Here is a 27,257-nt window from a genome sequence, read left to right on the forward strand (position 1 = left end):
AGAGTAGAACTTAGAAAGGACAGAGAGGCAACAGACAAAAGATTAGAAAACAGGTTGAGTCTCTCTGGGACCATAGCCAAGAAAGAATTAAGTAGGGGGTAAGTGGAAAGCTGCTCTAATCCTTAGAGTTTCCAAGAGCCCTGGAGCTCAGTGTTACAGAAAATGAGGGACATTTTCCAATAAAATGTTTTCCAGATAGTGATTAACCAGATTTGAAAGACAACTTGAACTTCATAGGGATTATATCTAGTCTTATTTCTCTTAGACTGAGAATGAATTATCTTGATTGCTATTATGTTTTGAATTGAGAGGAAGTCAGGGAGAGAAGCTTCTTCAGCTTCTACTCTTTAGAAGTAAGTGAAACAAAAATGCTTCCGCATTTTCCTTTCCCTGGATACTTTATTTGCAAAATCTTTTTTTTGTTTACCCCACCCCTGAATGATGAATTTCTATCATAATACCCTGTTTATTTTCTTTGTATACGATATCAATATGTAATTACCTCGTTCATATTTATAACTTTCTTTTGACCCCTCTCCTCCACTGAATTATACGTCCATGGGTAGGAATTCATTTGGCTCAGCAGTGTAGCCACTGCACTTGGTACATAGTAGGCTTTCAATTGATATTTGTTGAATATTAACTGAATAGGCAGTCAATTTGATATTAATAATCCTAATTCTTCTGACTCTTCATGCTTGGCTTTTTTACCAGGACCTTGAATCCTCTGAAAAGTCTTCCACCAGATGTATTTCTGGGAATCACATGAAGTCAGAAAGGGATCAAATGAACTGTCCACTACTGTTTCTTACCATTGTTAATGCTGTCAGTGTAAACAACAGCAGCAACAAAAACAAAATATTGCCTATGGAAAGACCTGATCTTCTGATGCTCCAAAAGTAATTGATTACCTAGGACCTGAGGCTGCGATGCAGGCAGTAATGGCAAAAATACTCCCTATACAAATCTATACCAAACTTTATCTTCTGAATCTTAAATCATCAGTGTCTACAAAGCTTCAAGGTCTTTGAGGAAAACAGTATCTTTAGCCTCTGTCCATAAACTCTCCGTCCTTTAGAATTCGCAGACTGGACAAAATGGGTACCATGCCATCCATCTTGTCTACTGTTTTATTTTACTCTCTCATGAACTCTCCTCAGGCCTCCCTGCACTCTTCTCTCAGCCTGTAGTTATATAGGATGACAAAAGAAGAACAACAACAATGAAACAAAGTTTTCAATGCATGCAAATAGATTCCTAGAGTCATCTTCAGTTCACTAGCCCTCTGGGCATAGTTTGGAACCTCCATTTTACTTGTATCAGAACAATTCTCTGTATAAACCACTGTTCTCCTTTAAATCTAGAAGCTCATTGCAAACATTTTCTTAAAAATAGAACTGCTTCAAAAATTGTAGAAAAAATGTTGATAGCATTTTTTCCTAACCAAATTAGCTGCTGTAATAATCTTCCTGTTTATCAAGAGATGCATACTTATTAGAGAAAGGTGTAAGCATGGTGGGGAATGAAGAGGGATGAAGAGTGGTTCTCATTTTGCAGCCCCTTTTAAGATCAAGTATTAATGAATGCAATATTTCAAATAGTGATTCAACCTATGGTATTCTCATATTTGGATGGGAATCTCTGTTACCAGTTCCTTTGAGAGAGTCAGCTCTAGGCACAGGTGGCATTAGTGGCATTCAGGTAATTTTTTTGAAGGTCTCTGAAAAACATGGCTTAGTCAATCTGAACTCCTCTCAAGATAGGGCTAGATTCAAAGGTATATTTATTTCCATCACTTAGAGGGACCAGCTTAAAGCCAGATAGTCCTGAGACTCCACAAATCCCTTGATGCAGCTTTATTCCCCAAGGTCCTTGGTAATGAATTTTACATGTTTGATCCCAAAGGACATGGGGGAAAGTGGAAATTCTAAGTAGTTTGAGTGGAATTTGACTGGCTTTTAGAAAGTTTTCTGTGAGACCAAAATTTACCTACTATCATTTAGTGCTGTGTGAATAGTATACTTCATTTACTGAAATAAATTTAGCTATTTAAACTAAATCTATTGAGTAAATTTTGTCACTATCTGCAGACAATGAATCTAGCCCCAATGTCTATTTTAGGATTGTATGAGCAACAAACGCCACGTTAAGATTATTATGTTATTGCTAAGTACATAAATTTCTTCATTCTAAAGGCGAACACTATAAAAATAGTGTCAAGTTTTATATATCCTGGAATGAAGTTATTTACTGAATCTGAGGTTACAGTGGTAGATACTCTAGAGATTATAAATATGATTTATTCATGGTTCATGGTCTCAAGATACTTACAGTCCAGGATGGGAGATAGACATGAGATTTTCAAAAATAAAATATGGTATGCTATAATCAAATAGATTTGAGAGTTTAGAGAAGGTAGATATTCCTTTCTCATAAATTATTAGAAGGACTTTCATGATTTTATTTAAAAGGCATCATTTATTTGTGCGGAAGGATGGGTGTTATTTCTTCATGTGACAATGTAGGAGGGTTGGCAAATGAAGGGATGGTAGATTTCCGGGGGGGGGGGACACTTTCTGCACTAAAAACAGTCTGGGAGCTTTGTGTCCTGTAACTAAAGCAAATTGAAATACATATTAACATAGTGAAGACTTTGAGAAACTGTGAAATAAATCCACCATTCAGCAGAGAATTCCTCAAATCTACTTGATTATTTATATCCATATAACGTCTGTAAACATCCTGTGGGACAGGTGTTTCCTGATAGAATATTATGCAATTTAAGACAGAGAATGGTAAAAATGAGCAAGACAGTCAAATTTTGCAATGCCTTGAATTTAAGACTGCAGTGCCATTGAAGTCTGAGTGATAGAGTAACCCAATCTGAAGATACTGTTCGGAGATTAGTCCTACTGGGTGCGGGGAGGCTGGCTGTGTGGAGAGGTATGGGAGGCAAGCATAGGATACTGAAGATGAGACAGTCCATTAGGGGATAATGTGAGATGAACAGGGATGTGAACCATGGTGGTCAAAAAAGAAATGGAAAGAAAGATGCATTCAAGAGCTATTAAAGATAATTATGTATGCAGAAGACAGGACTTGTTCAGGATAGGAACTGACTGTTATCACCATTAACAGACTTAGGGGAATTTTACATTTCAGTGAGCTATCCTTCTGAAAATGTGTAGGAAGCAGTAAGAAATAATTATAAATTAGGGGGCGCCTGGGTGGCTCAGTTAGTTAAGTGTCTGCCTTCAACTCAGGTCAAGATCCCAGGGTACTGATGTGGAGCCCCGTGTTGGGCTCCCTGCTCACTGGGGAGTCTGCTTCCCCCTCTTCCTTTGCCCCTGTCCCTGCTCATGCACTCTCTCTCTCCCCCCCTCTCTCTTTCTCTCTCTCTGTCAAATAGATAAAATCTTAAAAAAAAAAACCAAGAATTATAACTTAGAAAAAGCAATGCTATAAGGGATAGAGAATTGGAACACACTACATATAAAAATGCTAACTGTATAATAGAGGTAGATAATAATGGAGAGTAAGGAAAGGGAAGAGAGAATCAGCAATATAGCCCTTTATGAGAACCCACATATGTTGGACATGAAGAGGAAAACTAGCTATAGAAGGAGATATAGTGAAATAGTGAAGTCTCTAGTACAAAGTACAATGAAATATTGTTAAAAACCATAGAACATATGAAATGAGCCACAGTGGTTTTGGAGATTAGGAAGTCATGGCTCATTTTCAAGAGAAAATTAACTCAGTGAAACTTGCTAGTGAAAAGTTCGAAGCAAGGAATTATGATTAGGTGGTGAGAACGTAGAGTTATAAAGAAAGATGGCCCTTTCATGAAGTTTTGAAGTGAAGATGAGAGAAATGTAACCATGGCATGGGGAAAAACAACAACAACAACACTGGAGAGGTCATGCTTTCCTATTCTTTTTAGGCTTTGGGAGATAAACACATTTTATGGGCCAGAGGAAAGAACCAGAAAAAAACAATATATTAAAAATTGAAAATAAAGTGTGAAAATTATTGGAGCCAAATCTTTTAGAAAGGCGGAGACTTCATTAACAATGATGAGTAAAGGAATCAGCATGAGATGAAAGAAGGCTGTGTTTTTGTTCTGCACACAGAATAGGAAGAAAAGGTTTGTAATAGTGGTAAAAGGTAGGTAATCCCCCTCCCCCTCTTTTTTTTTTTTTTTTTTGGTAATCCCCTTTTTGCCCTTCCCAGGTTTGTAAAGTTCTCATGAAAAATGATTGCAGCTCGCAGCTCCCACCCCAGCTCCTTGTCCTACTGTCAGTCAGATTGGCATGTGTGGGGCTGGCAAACAAGAAGTGGAAAAAAGCTTAGGGCTCTCTGGTGAAGCAGGAAGAAATGTGAAGGAAGTGAGAGCTCTTCCCTGGCCCAGCAAAGTCAGAACAAATAGGAGCAAATCGCCTGGAACAGAATGGAACCCAGGCAGGCAGGACAATCTCTGGCCTGAGAGGATGGCTGGATGCCAGGATCTAGGAGAGGAGGGCGAGCTGGAAACCAAACTAATACAATGATTACAATGTAGAGAAATTAAATTAGGAATAAATTATTTGGAATTATCTATATCTTCCCTGGCCAGGTATCTGCGAAACCTGAGAGAGGAAATCCTCCAGGCTTTTAGGAGAAAACTAAGGAAGGAAAAACAGATGCCAAGTGCAAAGACAAAAAGGGTTCTAATAATTTCATTATTTCTAACTTGGTGTGGGGGCAAGTGTGTCACCTATCCTCAGAGGACTGCATTTGCTTGTTTCTGTGCTTCTGTGGGATTCGCAGTCTTGACGAGCACTGTAAGGCGGAGAAAGGGAATGAGCCAGTTTTCCTTTCTCTGCATTGGGGGATGATGCTTCTTTCTGGTGACCTTCCAGAAGTGACAAGCAGGATCGAACCAATTGATTTATTTTCAGCGGCTCCTATAGCTCTCATCGAGGTTATATTTAACTTTGGGTTCATTTTGGTTCCAGTCAGCTCCCACTTCATTATCAGGGTGCAGTGCAGATCACATAACAACGTCAGATGCTACATAGGAGGGCTTGAGATTGGGAATTCTGTGGAGCTTCCCAGTGGGGCTTCCTTAGAGAAGATCTTCATAGTGAATCTTGAGAATGTCATAAAACAGGATGAAAGTAATCACTTTCGGCCCTGCCTCCTTTTTCAGTGAGGTTTTATTGATCTCCTGTAAGAAATGACTCCAGTTAATGGTCCCCACTGATGTCAGTGTCATATAATTTATATAGAAGTTGGACAAGAGGAATACCTTTTGGTGTTTGTAAATAGTCGATTCTTATGCATTATTAATGATCTCTTTAGCAACTATTTAAAATTCTATTGAACATGTTATTTTTACTGAACAAAATATGATGACATGATTTCCATTTGGTAGTTGTAGACTATAATTTTTTAGGATATGTAAATTGGGCCAATATGGGAACTAAAAATATATAGTGTATGAGTTGAAATATCATAGTTCTTTAAAACACTTTGAAGATCTTTTAATGTGCAAGGTGCTGTTTTCATTCGTAGGAAAATATCTTCATGTGATTTATTTACAACATTGAGCCAAATTGTCCTGATTTTACGGGAACATGGAAACATGCTCCACTATTTTAACCTTGATAATGAAAAACCATTCAAACGTATACCAGGCCCTCTGAGGATCTTAGGTAATAATTTTTATGGAAACTGAATAAAATTCTCGGCCCATTTCAGGAACTAACACTTGGCGTTTAGGAGCCTCTTGCATTTAAGAATGTTGCCCAGTCCCCTTACATAATGGAATTCCTTCGGAGGATTCTTTCAAAAGAACTTTTCTCATTCAGCCCGTAGTTTTTAGAATCTTGGGAAACTTGCTCAAATAATGTCTATCTCTTCATTACTTATTTTTGAATGGCAGTAGCATTTTTCCAGAGAAGGAAAGAAATTTGTATTTCGGAAGCTAAGAAAGTCCATAAAATGGTACTATTTTAGTGTCATAGAATCAAATAGAAGCTGAAAGAGACCTCAGAGAATGCCTAATCCTGCTGTCTTTTTACAAATAAGGAAACTAAGAGCCAGTGTGAATGTCACTTGCTCAAAGGGTGACAATACTTTAGTGACATTTATTGTGATATATGTATTTGAATTTTCCAGTGTTATATCTCTGTATGTCGCATAAAGCAAGATACAGAGTATATGAGTCATTTTAATCACTTGGTCATTTTACATGTCCAACAGACACTATTCCTTTCCATACAGGCTCAGTACATTTTAGAATATAACCCTTAAAATATTTTTTTAATTATTTGATTCTAGTTAGTGTAAATAAGAACACTCTCAGTTCTTTGTGAGATATGCCTCTCTAAATACACTTAATTATAGACAATTTAAGTTTACTAGACCTCCAGGGACTGCACTATTCATTTCTTCACCCCTGTTCCCAACTGCTTCTTAAACTGAAAGAATTTGCTGGTGTTCGACTTAACCCTGTAAGAGATTTTAAGAAAAAAGTACTAAGGCTATACCCTTGGTTAGGTCTTTCCTTGCTTTTGTGACTTTTTGATTCAGTTTTTGCACTGTGACAGTGTGTTCATTTGAGAATCTTTTTATCAGGCTGAAGGTGGGGAAAATGTGTCTTACAATCCTGCAAGTCCCTCTAATACATGGGCTGTCCCTTCTTCCAGTTCATCCCTGCTTGCAAGCAGATCAGATCTTTTATGACCTCATTGCCTCTGCTAGTGCTTATTAAATATTGCTAATTAAAACCTATTCTTTCTACCAACATCATTTATCCATATCTCTTGTCTCAAAACCCCAACTGCTTTGTGTGCATTTTCCACCTTCCAAGATATCACAGACAAATAGTTTTATCAAATATTTCCTCTCTGCCTAACATAAGTTGTCATTTTTCTAATTTCTTCTAAGAGTCCTCTTGACCATCTGTCCATCCCTGAAGCCAATGCCACACATTTTAGGATTTTGTTTTACATACACCACCTCAGATTTTGTTGTTCTATCAAACAGCTCTAATATCTTAAGGCTTACAATAGACATCATTTTTTATTCATTCATACTACTTGGTCAATTATAGCTCTAGTTGGCTCTTGGGTGACCTTCAAAACATGCTCTCATTTTCAGGGATCTAGGGACCTGTTTTCATATTAAAATGTAAGGATTATAGGTATAGAGTCAAAACATTCAAATATATTTTAAGGTGACTCAGATATGGTCCAAACATGATTGATTTATATCCCATTGACAAAGCATGTCCTAAGTTAGTGGGAAGGGAATATATTTTGTCTGCAGAGAAGCATGGCAAAGATGGGTGGACCAGGACAGATAATTATGCATAAAAAATAAAATTGTCAATTGAATTCATTCATAAATGTATAGTAGAAGAAGCATCTGACAACCTTTTTAGGTTCCTGAGAGTTCCACAGGAACTTCCTTTCTAAATTTTATAATCCTGACTACTGATACTATTTTTCTAAATCCACTGGATGGTAATTTTCTGTGGGATCTAGCTATTGTTTCCTCTTCCTATTTTGGCAATTATCAACCAATTGAATGTCTACTGAAGTCTCTGGGGGGAAGTACATAGCTGAAATGGGCAAGCTGAACCTAGGCAAGTGACTATAAGCAACGTAAGGATTGGAACAGGTCAAATATAGCAGGGGGGAGAAGAGCAGTGATATGAACACTGCCAGTAGTTCCTGATTGCAGAGTAACACCAAGACGGTAGGAAGTGTACAGTCCTTAAGTCTATGAGAGCCTGGTCCTAGGGTGAAACCAATGCTGCAGATAGACTCAAAACCAGACACTTAACAGGATTGAATTTCCAGTTTCATTATCTGCAAAATGGAGACTATAGCTCCTAAACAGAATAGAAAAAATACATGTCAAAGTGTCAGGTGTCTTAATCAGTGACTTAAGAGGTAGCAGTAAATGTTATTTATATGGGTAATTGGTAATCAGCAAATGTAATTTATATCTAAATCAATGCATGGAGACCATCTCTGGGTATCTTCTTTACAAGTTATAGAAAAGCTTCCTAATTTCACTTAGGTATAACTAAAAACAAAACAATATAAAATAAGATAAAAGGACACAAAAATGGAGGTAAGATCTTTAAAAATATAGCTTGTAATTTCACTGTATTACTTACTATAATCATATTTGGATTGGTTGTAGACGAGTTAAAATTAGCCTGTTTTTTAAAGCAGACATAAACCTCAAAATTAGGGCAAATACTTAAATGTATAAGATTAAGCTAACATTTTATATATTAAGATATTATAATAATAGTTATTTCAAATTAGTATAATTAAATTAAACCTCACCTTAAGACTATGACCTATGTATTTTTTTTTAGTAGGCTCCATGGCCAGCATGGAGCCCAACGAGGGCTTAGACTCACGACCCTGAGACCAAAACCTGAACTGTGACCAAGAGTCAGATGCTTAACCTACTGAACCACTCAGGCACCCTGTCTGTGTTTTTTTTTTTTTTTCTTTTTTTTTAATGCATCTCTTCTGTCAGATATTTTGAATTTTACTATCATACACATACATATCACCGTATTTTCTCTGAACGTTATATCATAAATATTTCCCATGTTATTACACATTTTCATAATTCTCATTTAATGTATGTATAACAGTCTATCAATTGAATGACAGTAATACGTTCATCCACTTCCCAAGTTTGGGCATTAGGTTGTCTTTCATTTCCCCATGCTCTAAACGTGATTACTCAAGGGAGACAGGGGGCAGGGCTTATAGCATCATCAGACTATGCTGATAAGACATTGGGTAACAAAGATGTATGTCATAGATGGAAACAGATATGTTCAAGATACTAAAAAGAGCAATGTTTCTTAGGGACTTTCAGCCACTTGGTGGGCAGAGGAATCAGTAGACCAGGGGAGCTTATCTCCGTAAATTGGAAGACCCTGTTACTTCATGCCTCTGGCCTGAAGGTTGATTCACCTTGCTTTGGTACTATTTCTTTATCCTGCCCCTAGTGGTATTGTATTTTAAAGACACTTCTAGGGGATTTTAGCGTATTTTTGAATCTCATAGTTGGTATCAGGAGATCTTAATGGATTTTTTTCTTTACTTGATTTTTTAAAAAATGGGCTTCTTAATAGAAAAGTAAGAAAGATATTCTCTGGCCCTGTAATCTTCCTAGAAAAATCCAGCAATTTTTTTAAACACCCCTTCCCTAATGCCAGTTAACTACCTTCTTTTCAAATTGAGCAAAGAAAGAAACACCAGAAAATTGTTGAAGACGAAATGGAAATGCAAAATGAAAGCTATAATTACATATATTCCAGGTTGACCAGAGAATGTCACTGAATATGAAAGGTGAGAAAGATAATATGAATGCCTTTCCAGCTATGCTCCAAGGAATTCTAAACATCTTAAGAGGAATCTTAGGGACCATTTCATGGAAGGAGTCAGGGAATTATAATAGCGATGGAAGATCTTTATGACTGACTACCCACTCTTCCCCCCTAGTAAACCAGAGTAGCGGGTTTGGGTACTAGGATTCTGAGTAAGACTTTGTTTCTAGAAAGGATTCTATGGCTTTAAAACCTGTTGAGGGAAAGGGAGTAGAGAGTAAAACCACACTGATCTATTGCCATCGTCCTTACCTACAGAGCCATACGTATTTTATGGCTCTAGGAGAGAGGAGAAGACTACACATGCTAATAGGTAAAATACTATTAAAATACTAAATAGGTAAGTTTTTCTCTAGACATGAAAATATATTTACAAGTTTGGGCTGATTCCTCTTATCTAAACAAACTAGATTGCATACTGTTAATGCTATTAGATAAATAATTCTAATAATTACTAGAGCTTTATCGAATGTTTAATTGATCACCACATTTGTTCGATAGTCACTGTTAAAATTCTCATTTTACAGTAGTGGAAACTAAGAAATTAAATACATCTTGAATGTAGTGGGATAGAGGTTTGCATTCAGAGAGTTTTGACTTCAAACACAAGGGTGTTTAACTTCTTTTTTTTCTGTATGGCACAGCTGTATGCTAATTCATAAGCAATAAAAATTCTTATTTCCAAGACACTCATTTCTCTTTCACCTTTTTTTTAAATTTTTTTAAAGATTTATTTATTTATGATAGACATAGAAAGAGAGAGAGAGGCAGAGACACAGGGGGAGGGAGAAGCAGGCTCCATGCCAGGAGCCTGATGTGGGACTCGATCCTGAGACTCCAGGATCGCGCCCTGGGCCAAAGGCAGGCGCTAAACTGCTGAGCCACCCAGGGATCCCCTCTCTTTCACCTTTGAGGATATTTATTGAACACCTACCAAGTTCTGAGAATAAAATCAAATAAGATAGAGTTTATCCTGGAGAATAGGGGATGGTGCCAAGGAACTGATATATATGTTATGTGACATACATATTATGGAATATTATGCACAGGGAGTTAGGATTGGGATTATAGTCAGACACAGATAAGGGAGCTGATATCTATCTATACCTTAAATTATAGACAGGAGTTAGTCAGATAGAGGAAGATAGTGGTGAAATAGTGGAATAAATAGCAGATGTGCTGTGCAGTGGTGGGACATCATGATGGCTCAAGAACTACAGATAGTTCACTACAATAATTACAACCAACTCTTGCAGGTGTGTTAGAGAAAGAGTCTGACCAGCAATTTTCAAACATTCAAAATCACCCGGGGGATTTACTGAATGTAGCTTGCTGGGTCTCACTCACAAAGTTTTCATCCAGCGGATCTGAGTTGGTGCCCTAGAATTCAGTTGTCTAACAAGTTACTATGTAATGCGTATGCTACTCAACCAGGAGCCACACCATGAGAACTACTAGGTAAGATCCATAAACAGAGGCCAATTTCTTTTTACTGTAGTATGGTTAAAATTTGGCTAACAGGAAAAAAGCATTAGAAACAAAAGGACATGAACAGTCTATATGTAACACAAACAGAACCATCTGCTACAACTCACAACCAAATTAATATATAAGGAAATATATCTTTGCATACTAAAGTTTTGTGTTTGGCGATTTTTGTAAAGATTAATAGAAAACTAAGATACACTCATTATATATTTAAACATTTTCAAAAATATATGAATTACACATCACCCTTTTCCAAAGTCACCAGCTACTAATAGCTTCTCACATGTATGTAGAAGACTGGCTTGTGGATGCATGGCTTCCATTTTCATATCTGTGCCTCCTCTCTGTGTTTTTTTGTGCGTCTGTCTTTATTTTTTTTCATGTTTTTAAATTTTTTTTTATTGGAGTTCAGTTTGCCAACATATAGCATAACATCCAGTGCTCATCCTGCCAAGTGCTCCCCTCAGTTCCTGTCACCCAGTCACCCCAACCGCCCCCTGCCCACTTCCCCTTCCACCACCCCTTGTTTGTTTCCCAGAGTTAGAAATCTCTCATGTTTTGTCACCCTCACTGATATTTTCACTCATTTTCTCTCCTTTCCCTTTTATTCCTTTCACTAATTTTTATATTCCCCAAATGAATGAGACCATATAATGTTTGTCCTTCTCCGACTGACTTACTTCACTCAGCATCATAACTTCCAGTTCCATCCACATTAAAGCAAATGGTGAGTATTTATCTCTTCTAATGGCTGAGGAATATTCCATTGTATACATAGACCACATCTTCTTTATCCACCATCTTTCGATGGACACCGAGGCTCCTTCCACAGTTTGGCTATTGTGGACATTGCTGCTATAGACATCGGGGGGCAGGTGTCCTGGCATTTCACTGCATCTGCATCTTTGGGGTAAATCCCCAGCAGTGCAATTGCTGGGTCGTAGGGCAGGTCTATTTTTAACTGTTTGAGGAACCTCCACACAGTTTTCCAGAGTGGCTGCACCAGTTCACATTCCCACCAACAGTGTAAGAGGGTTCCCTTTTCTCCGCATCCTCTCCAACATTTGTGGTTTCCTGCCTTGTTAATTTTCCCCATTCTCACTGGTGTGAGGTGGGATCTCATTGTGGATTTGATTTGTATTTCCCTGATGGCAAGTGATGCGGAGCATTTTCTCATGTGCGTGTTGGCCATGTCTGTGTCTTCCTCTGTGAGATTTCTGTTCATGTCTTTTGCCCATTTCAGGATTGGATTGTTTGTTTCTTTGGTGTTGAGTTTAATAAGTTCTTTATAGATCTTGGATACTAACCTTTTATCTGATGTGTCATTTGCAAATATCTTCTCCCATTCTGTAGGTTGTGTGTGTCTGTCTTTTCCTCTCTCTTATAAACTACCTGTGATTGCCTTTAGGGACCACCTGGATAGTTTAGGATCAAGCTCCTCTTTCAAGATCCTTAACTCAGTCACATACTTTGCTAGAAGCCTTAGTCTGTTGGGGCTGCTGTAGCAAAATACCATAGGCTGTGTGGCTTTCTGGAGGCTGGGAAGCCCAAGATTAAGGTGCCAGTAGATTCTGTGTCTGGTGAGAACCAGCATCCTGATTCATAAATGGCCGTCTTTTTGTGCCCTCTCATGGCAGAAAGGGTGAAAGAAATCTCATGGGCCTCTTTCATGAGGACATTGATCTCACTCATGAGGGCTCCATCCTCATAACCTAATTACCTCCAACAGGCCGCATCTCCAAATATCATATTGGGGATTAGGTTAGATGAATTTGGGGAGGATATAGCATAGACTCAAAAGTCTACTGTATCATCTAAATATTAAAATCAAATATAGGTGTGACTCAAGGTATGAATCATCCGGAGGCAAATCTTCTCCAGCTATGAACCTGTGAAATCTTCCAAAATATAATGGCGAGATAGATGTAGGATAGATATTCCCATTCCAAAAGGGAAAAATTGGAAAAAAGAAAGAAGGGATTCCAAGTAAATCCAAAACCCAGTATTAAATCTTCAGAGCAAACAACATTAAATCTTAAGGATCAAGAATAATCTTTTTTTCACTAGATTCTCTGCCTTCTGGACCCACTGGGGCTATGATCTCATTTTTGCCGCTCTCACAGGTCAGAGTGAACATCTCAGTGTTCCCGCACACAGCCCGTTGCCCAGGGCTCCTTTGTACATCACCCTCACTAGGGCTCCCTGCCATAGCCCTATCCCTGTAGTAGTATTTCGCCTGGGCTCTGCCCCAGTAGGATGGCGTTCTATATCCATGACTCTCCTTACTAGGATCCTGATGCTGCGACTCTTTCAGGCATCTTCTGGAATCTAGGTGGAGGCAGCCATGCTCCCATGGCTCTTGCATTCTGCACACTGACAAAGATGGTAGAGGAGTATGGAAACCACCAAAGTTTACCTCCTGTGTCCTCTAGAACTGCACCAGGGGCAGCCAACGAGCTCAGTTCTGGAGTGCAGAGAGCAGAGCCCATGATGTGAGGTAGCACTGGGCAGCATGTCCCAAGGTCTCACTTACGTGAAACCACCTTCGGGCAGCCCCACCTTTGAAACCACTCTGCACTGTGGACCTGTGATGGAAAGGGCCGCCCTGATGATTTCTGAATTGTTTTTGAGGAGACGCTTCTTTGTCTTCAACAGTAGCTCATGTTCCTGTTGAGGTGGCTGACTAATTTTATCAAAGTGTTTTGCCCACACTTTTAGTGTTCTCTTCTGACCACACTTTCTCATTCTCTTCAGTATGGATTGGCTGAGAGTTCTCCAAATCTTAAATTCTGCTTCTTTTCTGATTAACAGTTCTGCCTTTAAATCATTTCTTTCTTCTGGCATTTTACTATAAAAAGTAATTTTACTATAAAAAGGCCACTCCTTCAACACTTAGAAATAACTTCAGCTAAATATCCGATTTCATCACTCACAAGTTCTACAGTAGAGCTAGAAGATGAACACAGTTCTTAGCCACTTTATGGCAAGGGTCACCTTTGCCTCATTGTCTAATAATAGCATGTGCCTGATTTCCATCAGACCTCATCAGAATCACCTTTACCTCCCATATTTCTACTAACATTCTGTTCAGGATTAACTCTGATATTCTTGGAGAAGACTTGGGCTTTCTTTACAGTCTCCTCTTTTCTTAATTGGCTGTCACTAGAATCACCCTTAATCCATTTATGGTAATAGCCTTTCTTCACGTGCACCCCAAAATTGGCCCAGCTTCTCCCCACTACCCAGTTCCAAAGCCACTTTCACGTTTTTAGGTGTTTGTTATGACAGCATCCCACTCCCAGTATCAATTTTTTATCTTAGTCTGATAGGGTTGCTGTAACAAAATACCATACACTAGGTGGCTTATAAATAACAGAAATTCATTTCTTACAGTTGTGGAGGCTGGGAAGTCTAAGTTCAAGGTGCCAGCAGATTCAGTGTCTGGTGAGGACCCTTTCCTGGTCCACAAACAGCCATTCTTCACTGTGTCTTCACTTGGCAGAGGGAGCAACCTTGCTCCCTGGGGCCTCATTTATAAGGGCACTAATCTTATTTATGAGGGCTTCATCCCGCTGACCTAATTGCCTTCTAAAGGTCCTACCTTCAAATACCATCAGAGCTGGGGATTGGGTATCAACATATGAATTTTGAGGGAATGTGAACACTCAGTTTCTGCAACCATATAAGATATATTGCAGGTTCTAGGGATTAGGACATGGACATATCTTTTTCAGGGCCACTACTCTGCCCACTGCAACTGTTTTTACACAATTCTTAAAACATAGTATTAGAAATCAAGAATTGGTTGGTGTGGGATGTCCATTTCCAATTCCTTATAAATAATTATGTGCTGACTTATATTATTTTTTTTAAATTTGCCCATTATCAAAACATCCTTAGTTAATTTGACTTATTATCAATTAGCATTCTCAGAGTCCTTTTAACTACAGCAGTGGTTCACATCTAAAAATAGGTTTTGTGTTACTGACATTTTGTGGGCCATGCACTATTGATATGTCTCTTGTCTAGTTGTCAAAGTAAATCAGTCTATAGGATTTAAAAGATGGTCCATCTGGAAGAGTAAAAGAACCTCTCTGGAATAGATTCCAATTTTAATTCAATTACCTGTTGGAAAAGAGAGTTGGTTCAGTTTAATTCCTGTTGGAGGATTAGGCGAGTTGTCATGTAAACTTAAACATTGCACATTAATTTGACACTACTCTATCTTTTTGTATAAGAAAAAAACACATAGAAATCTTAAAGACTAGTTCATTATTCTTTAAGGAACATAGTAATTCCTTTAGGTGAAAACACAGCCACTTTATAGGTAGGATGTGAAGAACAAGTCATGCTTTATCTCTAGGCTATCTAGATTAATTTATAGTGAAGTCAATAGTCTCCTAACATCCATTGATTTAATTTGGGACTTAGACTGCTGAGTACGTTATTTCTGGACTGTATTTTGAAACGTAGACTTCTGGATGGCATAGACTATTGATAAGGGTTCATAAAATTGATTCATCCTGATTTAGATTTGGGTAGTTGAAGAAATATTCACAAAGTATATAAAGGAAATTCTGATATTCTGTACAACTAAATGAAAAAAGACTTTAAATGTAACACTAGAGTTTAACCATTGATCATCACTGATAGTTTTATTGTCTTTGTCCTATGTCTTCCTTTCAGATTATCTCTAGAAGGCAAGGCAGGATTTGGGGCTTCAGCACATCCGACCACATATTTTTTTTTTTAAAAAACACTTGAAATAGACAAATGTTTTTAGTAGTTATTAAGCCACCCTTTTGTCAATGACAATGGTATATTGTAGTCTATATACTCAAAAACATTATAGACAGGGTAGATGTAAATAAGCTGAAATAATGATGAATTTCTAAAGACTTTTTGAAGGATAGTTGAGGTTTAGAATTACAAACATCAAATATTTGAATTCCAGTTGACAAGACAGGCAAGGATAATGTGCAAGAACTTAAATTTGGAAATTCACCATTGAAAATAAAACTGAAGAAGTATATTTGTGAGCAGAAAGAGCAGCCTCTGAGGTTCTGTGTCAAAGTAGAATCAGTAACAATACGCCTAACAAAAATACTAGTCTTGATACCAATTTAATCACTTATTGGACATTGCACTTTGGAAAAATCACTTTGTACCTTTGATTCTTTATGCCCATATCTCTAAATGTGACTAAAAAAACTACTTCTTCATTCATGGGATTATGATAATTAATTGAATTTTTGGAAAAAAGTTAAGCATCTTTTTTTCATGCAACCTGTTATAAGTAAAAGTCATCATGAAGCAAGTGGCGTATATGTGAACTGCTAAGAAACCAAATTAGCTGAGAGCCTAGTCCAACTTCTAGCTATAGTAATTAACACGGCTTTTGTAGGGGCGAATAAACTTTGTGCCTCCTTGGACTTTAGAACGCAATCTCCAAAATAGTTGCATTCCCAAATTAAATGAAAGTCTTCCCATATTCTGAGGAATTGTTGATCTCGGGGTGCCTGGGTGGCTCAGTTTTCTAAACATCTGCCTTCAGCTCAGGTCATGATCTTGGGGCCTGGGATTGAGCACCATGTTGGGCTTCTTGCTCAGTGGAGAGGCTGCTTCTCCCTCTCCCTCTGCTCCCCCTCCCCATTCCCCATTCGTGTTCTCTCTCTCTCTCTCAAATAAAAATCTTTAAAAAAAAAGATTGTTGATCTCCTGTTTTTTTTAGTGTAACACACAATTCTAAAGGACTGCTTTTCATTTTTAAAGCTAAAGACCAATATATGGATCATATGAATATATTTGCATAAGCATGTATTAAAATAGGATACTTTAATAGATGTAGAGAAGAGGATGTAAAATAGATTAATATAACTACCAAGCAGGAAGTTATAGCTTCCTGGATCTTTTGCCAATTTGTTGAAAAAAGCCATGGATATGGGTTGATCTTTCTGTAAGAAAATAGGCTAGCAGTTAGGTTAAAGCACTGAAAGGTTTGTAGAAATGTTGGAGAGCATTTAGAATGTGGACTTGTCAAGATCTCTTGTTGTGGCCTCCATGCTGACCTCCATAAAGCATGATGATAATTAAGCATAGACTGAAAGGTCAGAGCCCAATTTTCAGAAATGCCTCAGGCTTTCCTCTGAGGCTTTGCCCTGAACTCAGGGCAGCTGTCTCTGCCAGAGGAAACTGACAGAAATGTATTTCTTCAAAATATGAAAAGGGTTTTCTGCATTTGAGTGGGCTGGTAGTAAGATGGGGCTGCCAACTCTGAAGTTACCACGGCTCCTGGTAAGACCAGAATAGATGTTTCTTCTCACGCTGTTACCCCAGACCTTTTAACGTAAACTCTTTATTCCGAGCAGAAGTTAAAACTTTAATTTCAGGGGCACCTGGGCAGCTCAGTTGGTTAAATGTCTGACAGTGGATCTCAGGGTCCTGGGATGGAGCCCCGAGGCAGGCTCTGCACTCAGCAGAGAGTCTGCTTGAGATTTTCTCCCTTTGCCCATCCCCCTGCTCATACTCTCTCTCTCTAAAATAAATGAATAAAATATTTTTTAAAAAACTTTAATTCAGCCTTCTCCATTTCTCAGATTTTATTCGTGACTTTATAGTTCCCTGACTAATCTTCATTCTAGTCCCCACCCTCAGTTTCTCACTGACTTGGCAGCTGGATCATAGGCTTTCCTCATCCTCTCATACAAATCTCATTTGGCCTGGTGGCTCTGTTGCTCTCCTTCCACACTTTAGGAAACATGGCCCTGCACGCGAAGCAGGCAACTGGTTATTTAATTCAAAGAGTTGACTTTTTGTCAACTTTAATTTAGGCAAAGGAATGTCCAACCTCAACAAATTAAACTCTGAGTACTAGCTTCTATATATTCAGCACAAGATTACGTTGAAATAAAAGTATTTGATGTATTATGGAATTTTAGCCTATTGGTCTGTCACCCAGATCTGATTAGGAAGTTTTGATTCTAAATCAGAGGATCCCTAAAATACTTTTAGTCCTTTTCATGATCAATCTAATTGTGAGACATATATGTTACTGATAATATTTCCAATAATTCTCTTTTAAACTTTGTTTCCATTGTCAATGGATAATATCTTTAAATGAATTTTAGAGTAAATTATCTAAATGAGTATAGGAAATTGAGTGCCAGCAAGTGAATGCCAATAAATTTCCTTCTCATAATGGTAGATATGCAATCTAATGTTATTTTTTTAAAAAACCTATTTCTTCATTTTATACTTATAATTTTTTTCTCATGCATATATGTTTGATCATTTTGTTCATACATTAGGAGTTCTATCAATGGATTGACAAAGAAATTTTGCTAATTATTAAAATATGGTTACAATATCCTGGGATGAATAAAAACTAGCAGCTCTAATGAAGCTTATGGAACTCAATTATACATGTAACCTTTGGTGTTTTTCATTTCTCTAGGTAATTGAGAGTCTGTTCTACCTCTCTCCCTTGGCATTGTCTTCACATACCACTTCAAGGAATAGTGACTAGGCTCGAAAGTTCCACAGATAATCCAAAAAAATCTGTTCAAGTTGGCATCTATCAACAGGTAAAATTACACTTTTAATTCCTGTTTGTCTTGATTATTTCCATAAACAAAAGGAAAAAGACATAACAGCTATGAGTTGTGAAGAATATTAGACTTGTGCACAGAAAGATAACATGAGACCAGTGAGTATGTATGAATTGGATCTTGACTATTGATCAACCCAAGAGTTGTTTAATAATGAACAGATGGTAATCTTGGAAGTGTAATTTTTCCAAGGTTAATTGGGTAGGGTCCACTCCATAATGATTTAGGTAAGAGATCATAAGATACCAATTTATGTGGAAAAAAACTAAATAGCTAAGAGATAAGTAAGTAAATTGGTATGAATAGTGACTCTAAGCCTGGAGTATGCAATTATAATTAAAATCAAGCAAATATGCTGAAAACACATAAAAAATCACATACAGAGATAAACTGGTGAAAAACTAACAATACAAAAAAGGAGGATTATGGAGAAAAAATAGCCCAATCATATAATCTTCTTTTTTAAGGCCCTTCAGTTTTCTATGAGCATAGATTCCTGTCTATACAATAGAAATCACAACATCAACCTAGCTCATTAGTAAATTTCACTACTCATATTTATAACATGATTGGGATATTAGTAAATTTCAATATTCATATTGATATAATAATATTTAAATAATGTATTTAAGATTATTTAGAAATGTGGTTTTGAAGTGACTGAAAAACAAATCATCCAGTTATATTTCTAAGTGTTTACAATAGTAGATGTGATAAAAGTTACAATAGTTTAAACTCATGAAATAATAATGAAAGACAAGTTCTTTTATGCAAACAGGAAAATTGCAGAGAACTGCTCTAACTAAGTTTCATTTTTATTATTTACCTATATGAATTTTTGAAATCAAGTCCTTTCAATAACTATGGACCAATTAGAAAAGTTTAATATACAGAATATTTCCATCTAAAAAGTACATATAGAAGATCACTGAAAATATGTTTGATATAATTTGACAGTAAACAAATATTAAACCCATCTCTGTTTTTTCAGAAATATCTATTTAGTTTTTTGGTGGCTTTTCCAAAAACATGTGGCAAAATTAGTTTTTATTAACTTACCTCCAATATTTTTAAGGATTTTATTTATTTATTTATTCATGACAGACACACAGAGAGAGAGAGAGAGAGGCAGAGACATAGGCAGAGGGAGAAGCAGGCTCCATGCAGGGAGCCTGACGTGGGACTCAATCCTGGGACCCCAGGATCACACCCTGGGTTGAAGGCGGTGCTAAACCGCTGCGCCACCAGGGCTGCCCTACTTCCAATATTATTTTACCAATAGAAAATGGTTTCATTTTCCTCTACATTTCAAGTGGAACATGTTCACAAATAAAATGAGAGTAGTAAGAAGATATTGAGAAATGTTGACAACACAGCTAAGAGCTAGGCAAATAGCATTATTCAACAAAGAAACAATGATGTTAGGGAACCAGATGTTTTTAATTTAACTTCAGTTATGTGAATCTATATGTGATCATTTCTTCCACAGGAGAGTATGTAGTGCTCTATACCGTAAAGCTAGCATAAGTGTTCCTAGGCACATCCAAAGAGAAAGTCCTGTCTTTTAACAAACAATAACATACCACCTATTCGTTTATCACTTTTAGTGATTTTATCACTATGAAAAGTATATAAAATATATCATTCATTAAATAATAAGTAGCACCATTTTGAGAAGTGTAGCAAAATTAATTCATTAAAGCCATATAACTCCTAATGCTACAAGTCTAGAAAATAGGTCCATGCTGAAATATTTTTAAGTATTCTCAATTATTAAAAGTAGAAAATTTCTAAAATGCTTCTAATAATCTAATATTTCTAAAAATTAAAAAACCTACTATTTAATTCTTTAAAATCAACCGGATTTAATACATGGTCCTTTTTAACCTTTGTAAAGAAAATCTTAAATATTTTTGAATTAAGAAAGTATTCTGTTTTTAAGTAATGACAGCTCCATTTTTATTATGCTTAGAATTCAGATTGAGATAGCTTTTATTTTTAGGTTGGTACTTTAGTACGGATTTGAATTCTTTGAGTAATTTTTGAGTAGTTTTTATTTCCATAACAAATTAAATGCTCTCAATGTTTAGCCCATAACAAAGTTACATATCTCAATCCACTTTTTTTGTTAATTTTCGAATATAAGAGTATTAAAAATATTCATGAGAAATTATATACTTATAACCAGAAAATGCTATTTTGGTGACTGACTATCAAGAGTAATATCTGAAAATGGAAATATAGTTTAAACTGTTATTTCATTTTTTTTTAATAGGTTACTTGAATTTCAAAGAGAGGAGCAGAAATGCCACCACCAGTAGGTGCCCCACTACATCCACCTCCTGATGGAGGCTGGGGCTGGGTGGTAGTTGCAGCATCTTTTATCTCCATTGGATTTTCATACGCATTCCCCAAAGCTGTCACAGTGTTCTTCAAAGAAATTCAGCAAATATTCAACACTTCCTATAGTGAAATAGCCTGGATATCATCCATTATGCTGGCTGTTATGTATGCAGGAGGTAAGGTTTCTGGGAATAAATGGAATTATAGATTAAGAAAACAATCCTTCCAGGGGATCCCTGGGTGGCGCAGCGGTTTGGCGCCTGCCTTTGGCCCAGGGCGCGATCCTGGAGACCCGGGATCGAATCCCACATCGGGCTCCTGGTGCATGGAGCCTGCTTCTCCCTCTGCCTGTGTCTCTGCCTCTCTCTCTCTCTCTCTGTGACTATCAAAAATTAAAAAAAAAAAAAGGAAAGCAATCCTTCCATGCCAGTGTTTTACATGTAATGTCTCCGTATGTTAAAGCTCTGTTTTTGTTTTGTTTTGTTTTATTTTGTTTTTTTGCCCTCTCATCCCATTTATTAAAGAAACGGTAAGAAAAGATACAATGCAGGAATGTTTTTGTATTATAGTCACTTAAAACCAACCAAAAATATAATTCCAAATGAATTTTTAATAATTTTATTGACTCAGCAGCATCTTGAGCTATTCACTTCATTTTTTAGTATTACTAAATGAATGAATGAATGAGGATTTCTCTGAACAAAATAACATTTATTTAACTTATGGTTACCTTAATGTTTGACGTTTACTTTACTTAAATTATGGAATTTCCAAGGGAGGCATGATTTGCTTTAATCTGGCATAAAGTCTATACCATAGTGTTAGCATCATTTCCTACCATTGTTACGGTTGGTAGAAATGCTTTCTTCTTAATGAGAAAGAAACTCCAGTTGCTGAATCTGTAAGCCTATGAAGTACTTTCACCTTCAGCTGCAAAAATTGATGTACATTTTAGATCCATTCAAGTTCTTGTGATGAAAATAAATCCTTATCTCTGTAGTACTCATTAAATATGACATTTTCAAAAAACATTCACTTATTTTGAGAGTTAGGGGGAGGCAAGAGGTAGAGGAAGATGGAAAGGGAGAGAGAATGTCCATCCGACTCTTCGCTGAGGCAGAGCCTGACATGGGGCTCCATCCCACAACTGAGATCATGACCTGAGCCAAAGTCAGGAGTTAACTGACTGAGCCACCCAGGCACCCTTAAATATGACATTTTAAAATGTAAATAGTCACCTGACAATTATCTTGTTACATTCGATGTTCAAATGAGGGTAAGATTCATGTGGCTTAACAAATCAAAGAACCATATCACTTCTGAATGTTTAAAGAAATGGAATTATAGTGCATTATTATGTCACTTATTTTCCTTAAATCCATCTCAACAGCAGACCCGTTGGTCTCTACATTTTTTAAGTCATTATCTAAAATATTTTGGTTTTAGAATTTTTATTTTTCAACTGGATATTTGACTTTAGGAGACAGATGTAGACTCAGAATATAAGCACTGAAAGAAATCCTACAAATCACCTGGCACAATTTCTTACCTTATAGTTGAGGGTGATATGTATGACTCGTAGTGACATGGATATACCATTAGCAATGATATCCAATATTTGTTAGTATTTACTTTCAGCTAAGGCCTCTCTAAATGCTATCTCTATGTGTCACATGATTTAATCCTCTTAGCAGTGTGTGAGATAAGTATTATTCTTTCTCCATTCTATAACAGGAAATAGAGACATAAAATAGTTTTCCAAGACCAACATCTCATTAGCGGCAGATAGAAATTGAGACTCCAAACATTGAGTCTCTGAGCTCTTCTGCCTTTCTCATATCTTCCTCTTTACCTCTAGAAAGTGATAGAGCCAGATCTAGGCCAGGCCTTCTACTGACGTGATTCAGGCGCTACCCCTACCAAGGTCATTTGTCAATGACATAATAATTTTTCTATAGGATATTGTCTCTTTATTGTACTACCAAGGTGAAAATTTGATCCTCTAATGATCCTCTTTGTGTGTGCATACTCATGTGAGTGCATATTGGTATGTGTTTTCCACTTTGTATGTGTCAGTGATTTTACATTAATCCAGTATGTCTCGGGACGCCTGGGTGGCTCAGTGGTTGAGCACCTGCCTTCTGCTCAGGGCGTGATCCCGGGGTCCCGGGATTGAGTCCCACATCGGGCTCCCCATGGGAAGTCTGCTTCTCCCTCTGTCTGTGTCGCTGCCTCTCTCTCTCTCATGAATAAATAAATAAAATTTTAAAAATCCAGTATGTCTCCCTTACCTTTTTAGTTAGGTTAAATTGCTGCATTTTTGTTTCACTACCAAAAGTTATCTTTAAAATGCTATTTTAGTGTATCAGTGAAAAATTCTGCTTCTAAAACACTGAATATCTCCTTGGACAGTTGCTTTAAGGATTCTAACTGTATTATTTCTGATGACTATAGAAACAATAGACACTAAGTACCTAGTTTTGTTCCTTTATTGCAGGGATTATATGTTTTTTAATAGTGTCCTGAGCTCCAAAATATGCTAATGTTAAGATACATAGTTTTCCCCCATTCTTAAATACAATTGAAACAGATTACTCTAGTGAATTCATAAAAGTCTACTGAATTTGAACTATACAGTCATAGTTTTTTATTGAATAGGTAGTTGACAAACTCATAAGCAAGACAGAAATTTGTATAACTTTTTGTTAAGGCAAGTCTTGACTTTATTAGTTTTAAGCAAATAACCTCAAAGCCCCAGTACCTCAAAGGAATACAAGTTTACTTATTGCTCAAGCAATGTTTCATCTCGTTCCTAAGCCGCCACCTGAAACTTTGTGGTGTTTCCAAAATCTGCTCTGCTTGGCTACACAGAGCATGAACACAAACAGCATGGAAGATCATGTGGGATTTCACAGAGAGGCAGAGATACAGGCAGAGGGAGAAGGAGGCTCCCTGCAGGGAGCCCGATGTGGGACTTGATCCCAGGACCCGAGGTCACACCCTGAGCTGAAGGGAGATGCCTAACCATCTGAGCCATCCAGGTGCCCCCAGTATGCATGTTAAAAAAAAAAAAACACACAAATGAGGGGCACCTTGGTCCTCATTTAAGTGTCTGACTATTGATTTCAGCTGAGGTCATGATCCCAGGGTCATAAAATGGAGCCCTGCATTGGGCTCTGCACTCAGTTCAGAGTCTGCTTATCTTTTTCCCTCTGCTTCTTCCCTCTGTTCGTGTGTGTGTGCGTGCTCTCTCAATAAATAAATAAAAAGCACAAGAGAGAACTCTTTTGAAGCTCATTAAAAAAAAAACAATAGTTTGGGGTGCCTGTGTGGTTCAGTTGGTTAGACATCCAACTCTTGATTAGGTCTTGATATCAAGTTCGTGAGTTCAAGGCCTGTGTTGGGCTCCATGCTAGGATGGAACCTACTTAAAAAAAAAAAAAAAAAAAAGGTAGCTTCGTTAAGTAAGTAGTTATCAGTTCCAGGAGGGAAAATACCTTAAAATGTTTAGGATAATAGATGAAAAAAATCTGTTTTTATTAACAATCGATGGGGATTTTCTGGTTGTTTCAAGAAAACAAATGCTAAATACATGAAAAATACTTAGTATGCAGTAATCGATGATGATAATATCTAGATGAGATCTACCAAGTAGTTGAAATATTACTTAGCATCCTTAGTCATCAGAACTAAGACATTTTATCATTACTGCCCATGGAGAAAAATCAGTAATTGCAGAAATTCTGCTGCACTGTGGTCTTTCCCTTGAAAGTGGAAAAGTAATCCCAGGTGCATGGCCTGTAGGGTAAGAATGTTATTACTTGCCATTTCCACTGGCTAAGGGATAACTCATTACACCTTACATGGTTTATTGCAAATAATATCTGTGTCTTACCTTGATAATTGTTTTCAATCTTTTAACAAGAAATCATTGGTACATTTAAAACTATAATCTCAATATGAAAAACAGTCCCCCTTATGTGGAGGCAGATAATTTTTTTCAGAAACATAATAACTATTTAGAACAAAAAAAATCTGATAGTCTCAATTAATCCAAGACACAGATATTGGTCCTGTTACCAAAGTGGTAGTATATTTTCAAGTAAGGTCCATAGACTTTCTGCTTCTAAATTGTGTCTCTTATTAAAAATGCAGAGTTTTGGGTCTTCTCCCAAATCCCTTTTTAGCAGAATTTCTGTTGGTGTAGTCCAGAAACTTGCATTTCAACAAGCATGCCTGAAAAACACTTCATGTCCAACATACGGATTCACTGTTGTAGAAGAAGATCAATAATTGATTTAAAAATATTTAAATTATCCTTTAATATTTGAAAGATCTCTATTTATACAGACCTTTTAGGTTGATGATTATAAAATAAATTCATAGACCACAAGGTGAAAAGCCATATAGTTTAGTGTGAAGTTTAATGAGGCTCTCTACCAAGTAACTGAAATACTCTGTTCAACATAATGCTAATTACGTTAGCCTAGAGAACATCTAAGATCTGACACACTCATTAGGGCTTAGCACGCAACCTATTAATCACTGTGGTGGGGTCACTGGGTAAGGTGGAGTGTGTTCTGAGGCCTGGCCTGTGATGTCAGGACTGGAGTCTCTTGTAGTAATTAGTTGGCATCTGAGCCTTGGTAGCAAGGTATTATCTTCCCTTTTGATGTCTGAATTAAAAATGAAACTAATAAAGGTATGCAGGAAGGATGGAAAAGAATGCAAATTATGTTTATCCCTTACTTCATCCGCAGAATAATGACATTAAATTACAGCAACCCATCTGGTCATCCATATGGTCTCCTGGAGTTCTACCGAATTTCAGCAAATAGGTCAAGCACAGTGGTCACTCCATTAATAAAACACTAAGTAGAGGTAGAAAACATATTACAAATTAAACTTTCCAGGTTGTTTAGATGGATATAGGGATTTATTTATAAACAGTGATTATTCAGGATTATCTTTCAGTACAATGTTTGTCTTTGTTACTCTATCAAAAAATAATGTGAACATTCTTAGCTACACAATTACTGAATACAGATTTGGGGCTGCCAATCTCTGTGAGGACCTCATGTTATTTTTCTGGTAATATCTGCTATGACTTGGAAGAAACAGCCATTCTGGAGGGGAGAGTTGGCTTTGTCTCCATGGTAACATACTCTTCTGTTTTATGTGAGCGGGGACTGCCAGTTGTATTAAGGGAAGGGTGATGGTTTTATGAAGGAATACTTTACACAGGGGGCCAAGCATCAGACCACTCAGCCTTTGTTACTGGAGGCCAAGAAGCAAAAGGTTTCAGGCACGAGACGTTGGTGGGCATAATATATAATGTGTATTTTTCTATTCTTTTTTTAAGTCTAAGCTCACTATATTATTTTGCTTTGTGCTCTAAATATTTTGCAGAATGAAGGAGCCTATTACAATAATTCATATAGTGCTGTCTCTTAGCAGCAGCCAAAAAAATAATAATAAAAGAAGTTCGTTCCATTCCTGTGATTGAGATCTACCTAGGGCTTTCACCTTAGCTTTATAAAGCCCCAAAAGTACACTTGGATAGTCCTATGCAAGCAAGCAGGCCGGGCACCTTTTATACCTATGCTATGATAGATTTTTTTTAAAATCCATGAATGCAGATATTGCTAAAGTTTTCCTAGGAAATAGGGTATAGTGTGGCAGAAATCATTTTGCTCACTGTGTATTCACGTGCTCTTATGTATTTTCCAACTTTCCTACACTCAGATTCAGACCAAGTGATTAGTTCTGACCAATGAAAAGAGAATAGAAGGATAGACAGTATCCCTGGACACCTGAACAAAATAGTCCCAGCAGGTGTGCATCTTCCTTTTTCCTTTCCTGGCAAGCGTCTTGTTACATATGACATGGCTACAAGGGGATGATCCTTGGCCCACTGCATAGTTTGAAGAATTAAAGAACAAATCTTTATTAAGTTTCTGTAGTTTGTGGTACAGAAAAACCTAGATTATACTGATTGATACAGACATGAAGGCTTAGATTGTTGTGTAATTACAATATAAATTATGTAAATGTAAGTGTGGACTAGAACAGACTGTGGGATGTCTTCAGTCATTTACTCGTGTCGTGAGAAGGTTTATACATGTGCTACTTCAGAGCTCTGGCGGAGTAGAGGAAGCCTTCTAGGGTCTCAGATGAAAAGAGGATCTGAACGTGGCACTCAACACTGCCAGTGTTCCGGGGGATAAAAGTGAGAGACAGACACTTGCACGTTAAGGCATAGAAATCAGGATCAAGGGCAGCCGGGGTGGCCCAGCAGTTTAGCACCACTTTCAGCCCAGGGCCTTATCCTGGAAACCCTGGATCAAGACCCACGTCGGGCTCCCTGCATGGAGCCTGCCTCTCCATCTGCCTGTGTCTCTGCCTCT

General features: G+C 37.2%; 1 protein-coding gene across 13 annotated transcripts in view; it reads left to right on the forward strand.

The window, feature by feature from the left end:
• Window positions 1–27,257, forward strand: part of SLC16A7 (solute carrier family 16 member 7) — a 170,185-nt gene that overhangs the window by 75,306 nt on the left and 67,622 nt on the right. For 10 of the 13 annotated variants that reach the window (XM_072843034.1, XM_072843026.1, XM_072843028.1 and 7 more), the window contains 2 exons: window positions 18,354–18,483; window positions 20,783–21,026. In XM_072843034.1, the coding sequence (XP_072699135.1) occupies window positions 20,813–21,026 (214 nt within the window). In that variant the 5' untranslated portion in view covers window positions 18,354–18,483; window positions 20,783–20,812. Of the gene's footprint in view, window positions 1–4,144; window positions 4,168–8,912; window positions 9,006–10,673; window positions 10,871–18,353; window positions 18,484–20,782; window positions 21,027–27,257 lie in introns of those variants that run through there. The other 3 variants (XM_072843032.1, XM_072843038.1, XM_072843039.1) reach the window with 3 other exon arrangements.

The sequence above is a fragment of the Canis lupus genome, chromosome 11 (genome assembly GCF_048164855.1).
Source record: "Canis lupus baileyi chromosome 11, mCanLup2.hap1, whole genome shotgun sequence".
Lineage (NCBI taxonomy): Eukaryota > Metazoa > Chordata > Mammalia > Carnivora > Canidae > Canis > Canis lupus.